This window comes from Ambystoma mexicanum, chromosome 3q (genome assembly GCF_040938575.1).
Source record: "Ambystoma mexicanum isolate Mex_15411 chromosome 3q, UKY_AmexF1_1, whole genome shotgun sequence".
NCBI lineage: Eukaryota > Metazoa > Chordata > Amphibia > Caudata > Ambystomatidae > Ambystoma > Ambystoma mexicanum.
Window position 1 is genome coordinate 1,013,617,294 of NC_090926.1, and position 10,890 is coordinate 1,013,628,183.

The following is a 10,890-nucleotide window of genomic DNA, read 5'->3' on the forward strand; positions in this document are numbered from 1 at the left end:
TTAAACCTTAAACACAAAACTTCTTCGGGATAACCTGGACTGAAGCAGTAGATTTACCACATGGAGGGCGGCGGCCGCGGAGTCAGACCCCTTGGGGACTTATGTTGCAGCCCGGTCGTTGTGGTGTGTGGGCTTCATCCGTTCTCTGTGGTGCTCTCGTTGGGCTGCAGTGCCATTTCGGCTTCCGGGCCAGCGGGGGTTGAGGAGGGTGAGGGCTGTTTGGACCTGGGTTTCTGTCCAGGTGGTCTAGGAGGCGAACGGTGGGTTCCAGGCCCATTAAGGATTTGTGTGGGTGTAGAACAGGTGGGTGGTGCCCTCATGATGGAATTTAAGTAATTCAGGGAAGAAAAGAGCATATTTTATTGACAAGGATTGGAGTTTCTTTTTCAAGGAGTCAAAGGATTGGCGGGCCTTCTGGACCTCCTTGGTGTAGTCCAGATAGAACCCAACGCGGTATCTGTTGAATGTGATTGGGCCCGAGGCCCAACCATCTGGAGGATAGCGTCCCGGTCTCGGAAGTTTAAAAAGGCATGCAATAATCGTTCTTGGCGGGGCTCCGGGGTGGGTCGCCCAGTGGGCACTCTATGCACCCGCTCGATGGAGAAGAATTTAGTCAGTTTTTTGGGGCAAAAATATGAGCCAGCCAGTCTTCTAGGAAGAGTTCAGTGCTGGGGCCTTCCTCCTTTGCTGGAATCCCAAGAATCCTCATGTTATTTCGTTGCGCCCTTCCTTCGCTGTCTTCCACACGGTATTCGAGTTGGTCAACTTTCTTGGAGATAGCTGCCATTTGCTGCTCTAGTTGCTGAACTTTATCTTCCGTGTCTGATATCCTTTGTTCATATTCCCCGACTCTGGACAACAGATTGTGTAGGTCTTGGCCGAGGAGGGACACTTCCGCGAATAGTCCTCTGATTTTCAGTTCCAGAGTCGTCCTCGAATCGCCAATCGCTCCCATAAGGTCAGTTAGTGAGATAGGAGAGTCCTGAGTTTCCTCCCTGGGTTCTCCACCATCCAGGGTTTGTGTCACAAGTCGGGGAGGGGCCCCTACTGTGAAAAGGTCAATTTTGCTCTGTAGGACCTGTCTTTTGACCTTCTCCTTACCCATGGAGCTGTTGAACGATCTCAATGAGGTGCTGGGTCTAGATAAGTCGTTGCAGTCCCTTGATGAGACTCGGCGTCCAGATCTGTGTATGCTGCCGGCTATGTTGGGCTCCGTTTGATCAATGGATCTCTCAGGTAGCAGCGGGGCGCCTGCAATTTCAGTGTATTGCACCGCGCCCAGTCGGGTTCCGTGTTTGCCGGGGGTCAGATAGGAGATGCCTCACAAGCAGGTGTCGGGCAAGTGTCCAGAAGGTTGGTCTTGTGGTCTTGGGGAGGCCGCAAGGTGTCTGAGCCTAGGTATTTGGGGGAGAGGAGGACTAAGTTTACAGCCACAGAGTCTATGTTATGAGGGCCCCACACTTGGTTAGCGTTGGGTGGTTTGTGAGGTGGGTAGGATGCATGGGAGTTGGGCCCCACGGGTAGGTCTGCGTTGGAGTCTTCCGTGTTTGGAATCTGGTGCCAAAGTGGTTGGATGTGTCACCTTGGAGGGAGGTGGTGCAATCGTCTACAGGCAAGGCTGTGATCCTCCCTGGTTTGACCGCCCTCACGAAGCGCTCTGCATCGGGGCCCGCAGGGTGGAGGTGCCTGTTAAGTTGTTGCCTTTGGAGTGTGGGCACTGGGGGTCTGTTGTGTGCTGTGGAGGGTGTCCGAGGGGGGGCCTGAGCTCACGCGGTGCCTCGCCCCAATCTGCAGTAGTTCAGAGTCCAGGGCCTAGATTCAGGGAGGCGGTTCCTGGTATTCAGCCCGAGGGGTCTTGTTATCTCCCCATTGTCACCTCTGTCCCCACTGTGGGTCAGGGCAGGTGTCGGTGTCGCTGGCTTATGGGCTCTGAGAGACGCTTCTTGTCGTGCGAGCTGTCCCTGTTCTGTGAGGTTTTGTTTTCCCCTTTGTCGCCTCACCTTCCGCAGGGGTCTTCAGCTGGGCTGAGGGCAGCGAGGGGCTGGAGGTGCCGGAGGTACTTTCACTGTCGGGTGCCTCCTGGGGGCGCAAGGGTAGTTCCAGCCTTGTGGTAGGAGGGGTTTCCTGGATGTTCTTTCTTAGTGCGCGGGGGGCGTATGTTTCCCTGGGTTCACCGGTACCTGTGAGAGGGTTCCGGGATGCCTAGCCGTACTCCAGTGCTGTATCCGGGACTGGTGCAGGGTGGGGGCCGCCTCTTCAGTCGCCGACTGTCGCTGCCGATGTTGGAGTTGGGTGTGTCCTGGGCGGCAGAGGATGGTATTAGTCCTGTGGGGGGACGGTTTCTGGCTGTTTCAACCGCCGCCACAGGTTCATGTATGGTGCTTTCGTTTTCCGCAGCGAATTCCCACCTGCAGTCTGTGCTCCTCGGTCTCCGCTCCGGTCTCTGGTCCCACCTTTCAGGCACTGCAGGATTCCGCTGTTCGTATGTGGGCGGGCTGCTCCTGTTGCCTCAGGCCACTGCAGAAAATGGTGGCCGTTGCACCGCCAGCGATCTTCCGGCCGTCCCTCACCCCCCCCCCACGGGCTCCGATTTCCATCGGAATTGCAGCGGGTGATGCACAAGGGGTTCCGCAGCACAGTCGTGCAGTTCCTCAATGAAAACCGGTCCAGGGGCTAAAAATATAATAGGATATTAGCCGCAGCCGCCGGGAGTCGGATTCACTAGTTCCTCATGTGCGGCTCGCGCATGCGCCGTCTAATGGAATGACTCTTAAGTCAGATTCAATATATCTAGCCTGTTGCCTCTAATTGTCATCACAGTTTCCCTAATATACATACTGTCCTTCACAATAAAGCCCATGTATATTATCAAAGTAAATCAGAATGCATAGCCCCCTTTCACATCAGCTTATGCTTATGGCCATTATCTTACCTATATCACACTCTTGTTAGCAATCATGAACCTCTCCTTCTCTTCCCAGTTAATGGCTTGTTAGCTGCGTCCCGTTGAATGAAGGAAAATCCTTTTTTTAGCACCCCGGTTTACCGCTTTGGTAGCTGGGGGTGCTAATGGCCTTATGACCCCGTTCCAAGAGCTAGAATGGGGGTAACGTCCCGGAGCCATCATTAATGGTCCTCGCTTCGCTCGGTCCATTAACTTGGGCTGCCGGGTCATTACCCCCCTTCCAGCCCTTGGAACAGGGACTAACACCACATTGTTAACCTACACTTTGGACAAGTGTCTAAAGGTCAATACACAAAATTTCAGTTCGAGTTCTTTTTCTGACAATTGAGGAATACTTTGTAACTGGCTTCCAGACACAGCCACCAGTAACATAGAAAGTGGACCTGTGCCCTTTTTTTATTTTAAGCGGTGGCGATGTTGTTTTGTATTTCTTTTTAAAGGAAATCAGGCTAGCACTGAAGGCGCACACCAGATTTCCTTTTTTTTTTTTTAAACGATATGTGCACGCCGGAGGGATCCCATGGTAATAACAGCGTTAAGAACCTCCACGGGGTGGAGTTAGCCAATTTCAGCCCTGACCACTTGCTGATGCCTTCGCTTGGGTCTAACGGGGCCGGCACTGGCAAAACGATATTGGCCAAGTCTGCCTACCCGTCTTGCTACTGAACAATGTAATAGGGCCATGCCTTTAGGACAGATTTGTGTCAGAAATGTCAAATCTGCATTTATTCGTGAAATAGGGCAAGTTGTGACCTATATTAACCTTGTCCACCACATATGAAGAGGAAACTTTTTATGGAATCTTCCATTGTGCAATGAACAATTGCTTTCTCTATGCTTTTGCTGTAGAGTAACCCTATCACTGCCAGGACATCAGTGGTCTGAAATGGAAATACTGTCATATATTCATATTCATAACTCGGGTAAGTTATGATATGATATATTTATAACGCACTTAATACCCAGAGGTTTTTAAGCGCGGACCCAGGGATCGAACCTGCGTTGCTCCACGTCGTCTTGCTTCCAAGGCGAGCACGTTGCCGATGAGCTATGCTCCCGAGTTCAAATTATTAGGGTGTTATAAAAAACAATTAAATAATTTAAAAAATACGTCGTAAGGGCAGTGAAAGGTTTAAACTAATAATTGATGCATGTTCCTCATCAAAACATTCACAAAATTCAACTGATTAGCTATTTGGGTCTGGCACTCTCCCCTCTCCATGAACTTTATAGAATGCTAAATTTCTAAATGCCCCGTATATTGTTAGTAGCATCAAGTTTAGGCAACACCAAATCTTTCACAAAGGTATCCATCTATTCGTGACAATTATTTAGCTATTTTGCTTTGGAATATGCCATTTTCAGCCCTCAAACTGGCAGGTTTATTCTCATGCTCCCATTCTTAAAATGGCCGCTACATGCTTCACCAGTGCCCCAGCAGCACTGCTTGATTCTAATAATGCGTATTCTGCTCTTTTAGTGTAGTGTTTGCTATGTCTCGTTTCCTTTATTTTACGCAATGGTTCATCCAACGTCCAGGTATTTAATGATATATACGTTTTCTAATTTCTGTTATTTCTGTTCCATTTCTTTATAATTCTCAATTTTCCTTTTTTCCATTAAATTAGCATTACTTAGCTACCTCTGATCAGCTTGAAGAAACTGCCAAACCCTACTGACAGCTTGCAAGGTTTCACCATAGAGTTATCAAAGATTTATCAAAGAATTACATCTCCTTGATAACCTTCTGAACACATTCCTTATTTTATAATAGCATCATAGTCATCCTCCATTCATGCACTACGCCAGGAGCATTGCTAGGTCTGGAAAAGATCCGCGCTGCGCCAATCTCTGGACTGTCAGGTCTCTGAGCAAGCTAGCCTTGTGGTTGCAGCTCCTGAGCTTCTATCCAGGGCTAATACCAAAAGACCCTCATCCCCGTCCCCTAGCAACTCCTCTGCACTACGTCATGTACTACTCCCAATCCACCTTTTGTTTCTCCAGTGGCATTCACCGAAGGGTGAAAGCTACACATTGAGGCAGAATCAGCATCTCAATAAAGATTTAATAAATAGAAAGAAATCAATATAAGGGTACAAATATATAGTCTCTTGACATTGGGCTCAGTAAAGAGCAAACGCTCGTAAGGCCCGCTTCAGATCTTACTTCCCAAATACTCCATTATCCAGCCCATCACCCACTTTATTTGTATTCCATGTCAATGTAATACTCAGCACTTATTGGAAATCACCCCCAAATGTAAAATTGTTCAGGTGTATTTATTTCATGTTTTCAAAATTCCATACATTTCATAAGAGGAATTGATTTGACGAGTATAGAAATTCAGATTCATCTAGTTTTAGAACTAAGAAAATTGATCTCATTTCTATAATCTTACTTTTCATAATTGACAAATGAGTCTCATGCTGATGTGTAAACACATGTAAGCATGTAGAACCGGCTATGCATCTCTATGATATTTTATGGTGTTCTTAACCTGTTCCCCCAGGCATAGCAGGTGTAGCGGCCCGGCAGTGGGCTTAACGGCTGAGTGAAGCGAGCGAGGGTGTTTAACAAGGGCACTGGGACGCTACCCCCGGTAAGGTCCATGGGACGGGTTAAAAACACCATTAGCATCCCAAATTACCAAAGCGATAATCTGGGGTGTTAAGGAAAAGCATTTTCATTCATTGAACGATACGCCGCGTATGTCCCGTTCAATGAATGAAAATGCTTTGCCAAGATGGCCACCATGGTAGTAGAAGGTGGGGCATTTTATGGAGCCCCTCTTCCATTACCATGGTGGCCGGAAAAGAAAGAGTCAGGGGAGCTGCGCCACATAAGATAAGCTGGGTTGGGGTGGGGGGTTAGGATAAAAAAAGGGAATGAAGGGGGGAAAATGGCGGGCTGCGGAGCCGCCCATCAAGTCACTTGGAACACGGGCTAGATCGACAGTATCAACCCACGTTTCCAGCCTCCTGATTGGCCGGCTCCCACCGCAAGGGTGCTAATACATGAATAGGGATATTAGAATCAGAATTATGTGACCTTTTAATGTGTGTAAGGAGAATCCAGAACCAGAATCTTTGTGATGATCCAATAATAATTCTGCACTTAGAAGCTTGTATAGGTTTCATTTTTAAATTGTGATTGGTCAACTAGAGCGCTGTTACACTTGCGTGACCCTAGATTATAGGTCAGAATCACCCGAACCTTACATGAGGCCTGAATGTGGATTCTAAAATCCGAATCTTGCACCCCTTTCACACCCATTTACAGACTCTGGAATCAGAATCTGGTGCCCCATTGAAGAAACGTGAAAGGATGTGAGAGTTAGAAGATGCACCCCTGACATATGATAGAAGCTCAAGAGTTAGGGCCTCATTACACGGTAGGCGGTAAGGGTTTACCGGTACCGGTATTTTACCGGTACCGGTAAATCCTTGCCGCCTTACTACGAGGGTCCTTTGCGGGTTGGGGATTTTAACGCCTGCTTTTTGCAGGTGTTAAAAACCAACCCGCAAAGGGACCCAGGGAGCTAATTACGGTACCGCAATTTGCGGTGCCGTAATTAGCGCCTTCCCCATTCCCATTATGCCCTATGGGGCAAAAATGGGAATGGGGAAGGGCAATGGTGGAAGGGGGAATTACCGCCCCGCCAACCTTGGAATGGGGCGGTAATTCCCCTTTCCACCAAGGCGGTGCCGGTATTTTACCGGCATGAACCATGGCGCTAACAGCGCCATGGTTCTCCGCCTACCGTGTAATGAGGCCCTTAGTGTCCCTTCGGTGAGGACTATATTTGAATTACAGATGCGAAATGCAGTGTCCCATTGAATCGCGTATCCCTTTGATGATGTGTGGATTGGGTTTGGGAGTCGGCATCCTGCAACCAGTTGATGTGGATTGGGAATCTGAAAGCCGCATGCTCTCCTGGGTGGAAAAGTGAAGAACGCCTTCCACTGCTCGCTCATGCACATAGGATAGGGCGGGCCAGTTCAGGAAGTGGGAGTAGGATGGTTCGCCTCTTCTTGATGGATTATTCACTCCAGTACCATTTTCCGAAAACCTACAGCCTAGTTCCCCAGAATCGAGTCCGCTTACAATGCGCCCTGTACGAACAGTACTGACACTTGCGGTATTTGTACAGTTTCATAAGGTAGAGCCTGATGGTAGCACTAGTTGGTGATAGGGCTGTCAGAATGTTGAAAACTCAAGCATAAGTGATATTAAGTTCATTCCTTTTGCTTTTCTCTGCAGGACACATTAGGAGGCGGTTTCGATGCTACTCAGGCCTTTGTTGGGGAGCTCTCGCACTTCAACATCTGGGACCGGAAGCTGGTGCCGTCTGAGGTGTACAACCTGGCCACCTGCAGCGCCAAGGCTCCTGCCAGCAACGTCATCACCTGGTCCGAGACCAACATTGACATCTACGGTGGGGCTACCAAGTGGACCTTCGAGGCCTGCCGCCAGATCAACTGAAATGGGACCAGAACGTTCCAGCGGGGCGTGGCTCCGGCCCACCTTTAGCCATTCTCTGTTTCCCCCGCTTCCCTCTTCTCCCCGAAGGGGGTGAGGCAGGAGCAGGTGTGTTTTCATTTCTAGCAACTACAAAAACTATCACCAATCAATCACCATTTATCGTCATTCATAAATCGACAACTGTTTAGTTGGAGCTCGCATTGTGGTGTAGATGTGCACAAAAGAACACAACCAAGTCTGAGCCGAATTTAGGGAGTTTTGTACGAGGGTGACACCTGCCTGGCACCTTCCCGAGCAGTGCTTGACTGGGAGAAGTTCCTGCGAAGCCCAGAGTGCCTGCTACTCCTTAACAGGACTTCTCAGTGGGGTTGCTTTACTTCGAACTGGAGGGACTCGGTACTCGCCAACATGTCTGATCATCTTTAGTAGCACAACATTGAGAGCTTAAAAGGCACTGATAAGGTGTCTTCCTGCGGGAATGCCATGTTTTTAAATGAGCGGTCCTTAACCTTCTAGCAACGCCCCATACCCTTTAATGGGATTGCTACAACTTAATGCGACGCGCCCAACCCCTCTCTACAGGTCTGCGATACTCATAATGGGGCAGGACCACAGGACCATTACTTGACTGCAGTTCTGCTTTATTTGTATCAGGACAGTACTGGCATCCCTCGACATCCAGGCTATTGGTTTATAGGACGGTACTGGCACGTCTCTGCGGAACTCTGACACCATTTTTTGGAACAGTAATAGCCCATGTTTTAGCACAATGGTACAGCCCTTATGAGGCCATTACTGGCACTTCTCTGCACTACTAGGCTACCTATAACCGGGCGGTCCTGGCACCTCTCTGTAGAAATGGTGCCAGCTTCCGTGGGATAGTACTTGCACTTCGCCGTAGGGCTGCTATACTTTTAATGGCCTAGTACTGGCACTTCCTGCAGGACTGCAATACTTTATCTGCATAGTACGGGAACCTCTGTGCATGACTGCTATAAAGGAACAATGCAGAAACTATGCGTAAGTGTGCTACATTTAAAGGGCCGTCATCAGCATGTTTACGAAGGATGCCGATTCTCTGAGGCAGCGACTGCATGCACAATCCCCCCAGCCCCTCAGAACCCCATCCCCATTGTAAGCACTGCTCTGGAGGGTGTCTCGCAGCCCTGGCGCAGGAGGACCGGAAGACATCTCGCTCGAGCAAACCGAATGTCAGAATTCCACGTTGCCAACCGGAAACTGGAGTGCCTCGCGCGTGCGCAGCAGGAGGCGCGTCAACAAGCCATCCTTTAGAATCCATCTCTTACTCTCTCTCTATGAATACAGTATATGTTCTGAAAATAAATGTCTTTCACGCAGTCCGCTAGAGGCGACCTTGTCTGGGGGGGAGTTCGGCTTCAGTTTTGTCTTTAGTGTTAGTTGCGGCTCTCCGGACACAACTCCTTAAAGGAACACCGAGGCTCCCAACTCTGTGCATTGGTTTTTAGGCTGAACGCATGGCAATTGTCACAAGCAAAATGCAATTTTTTTTAGTACTGAATGGGTGTTGTGGTGTAGCTGCATTCTCTTCCTCTGAAATATCTATTTTTTAAGAAATGCAAAGTCTTTGAATGTGTGGCCCAAAGCCGAGGCTGACATGTTTTTTTGCAGCGCTGCGGCCAAGTTGAGTGAAATGTTAGACACATATAGTTTCTACTGTAGAATAATGAATATTACGAGGCGTTTTTTACTCAACACGTTTAAAGAGTACACATAAACAGACTGAAACGATTTACACAGGAGTGCACACGAACAGACTGAACAGACGTACACGTTGACACAGACACACACACACACGCCTCACAGTTTTCGATCGCTATGAAACTGCTGTGAGAAATCAAACCTTTCCCCTCAAGCACAAGTAGAGAGGGAGGGACGTATATCCGTTCCCCGGGCAGGACTGGGACAGTGGCCATTGTGGAATTATGGGGATTTTCCAGACAGGCCGCGCTGCGTCTGATTGGAAGGTGTACTGCGATGCACAGCTCCCGGAGACGCATTACTGCTTCCACTAGCGTGCATGTGCGCACATGTGACGTAGAAGCTTTATTCTGGCTGCTTTTTTTGTTTTCCTGATTGTTGATGAGAGTACATACGAGAAGGGCCGAGGGGATGCATGGATTGTGCTAAGAACTAAATTTCACAGCATCGACGTTGTGCGGTGTGGGTATCCTTCCGCTGGAAAAGTAGTGCTTTTCATCCTGCTGCATAATGGCACAGGGAAGTACCCACAAAGCCTTAATGCTTTGTGACTGCTTCACTTAACAGCACTATGCCCGTGTAACCACAGTTATCAATTGTATTCTTGGGTTCGCAGCAGGGGAGTTGCTAGGTCTGGAAAAGACCTGGGGCTACGCTGTTGTCGGAACTGTCGGGACTGGGGGCTAGCTAGCCGTTTGGCTGTAGCTCCTGAGATTCTATCCGGGGCTACAACCAAAAGATCAGGGGCTACAGCCCCCTTAGCCCCCCCCCCCTAGCAACGCCCCTGGTTCGCAGTGCATCCTGCCTAAAAGCTCTCTGAAAACACTGTGTGTAGGAGGGTTCACAGACCTCTAGCATACAGATAGTGTGGTCAGTGGTGAACCTAAAACAAGGAGTGAGTTCAGGGACTTTATAGATATAGGCAGCACTAATCCTCGTTGCCTGCGGTTACGGGAACGCTAAACCTTTTATGTAGAGAAGGTAGGGGTTGAATGATAAGAGCAACCTGACATACCTTTTGCTTGATAAGGTGGTCGTGCAGCTTATGCACCTGCCAACCCCAAGCTTTTAATAAGAATCAATTCTTGTCTATGTTGTCATTCTTTTACGTTGATCTATCTGGTTGTTGACATAACAGTATCATGAATTATACCGAATCCACTACTAAGTTACTGCGCAAGGAAACACCAAAGGCTGTAACATTGGGGTAGGGCACCCCCTCCCCGCCACTCGCAAAAGGCAAATGGCATAGAAGTAGGACTATAGTTGTATTCGTATTTAGGGTAGTCCTACTTCTACGTCTATGGCTTTTTATGTCTTTTTACAAATCTGGTCACCCTACTATTAGCCCATGAAGCTGTGTGAGCAAAAACAAAAGTGAATGTCGGATGCTGCTCAAGCGCTAGTGTTTGGAATGAGGTAATTCCAGTCTGCATTCCGAGCATTCTGATTGGCTGAGAGGAGGTCTATAATGAAATCCATGTGGTCATTAGTTTGACGGTATCAGAGGAGACTAAGAAGAAGATAAGTGGTCCCTTTAACTAGAGCAAGGACTTATTTGATTGTCCACATCAGCTTTTCCATGCTGACTGTTTTGTGAAAATGTGCATGCGTAGATCAGGTAGGCCACCGGGACATTGATCTCCCACAAACCCAGGTTAAGAGCATTAGTTGGTCACCACATCTCGAGGCCTCTGCTGGAT

The 10,890-nt window shown here is 48.6% G+C and overlaps 1 protein-coding gene across 1 annotated transcript in view; it reads left to right on the forward strand.

The window, feature by feature from the left end:
- The window catches only part of NPTX1 (neuronal pentraxin 1), a 114,314-nt gene extending 105,509 nt beyond the window's left edge, over positions 1-8,805 (forward strand). The window contains exon 5 of the mRNA XM_069655186.1: positions 7,226-8,805. Coding sequence (XP_069511287.1) covers positions 7,226-7,447 — 222 coding nt within the window. The 3' untranslated portion in view covers positions 7,448-8,805. The remainder of the gene's footprint in view (positions 1-7,225) is intronic.
- The last annotated feature ends 2,085 nt before the right edge of the window (positions 8,806-10,890 follow it).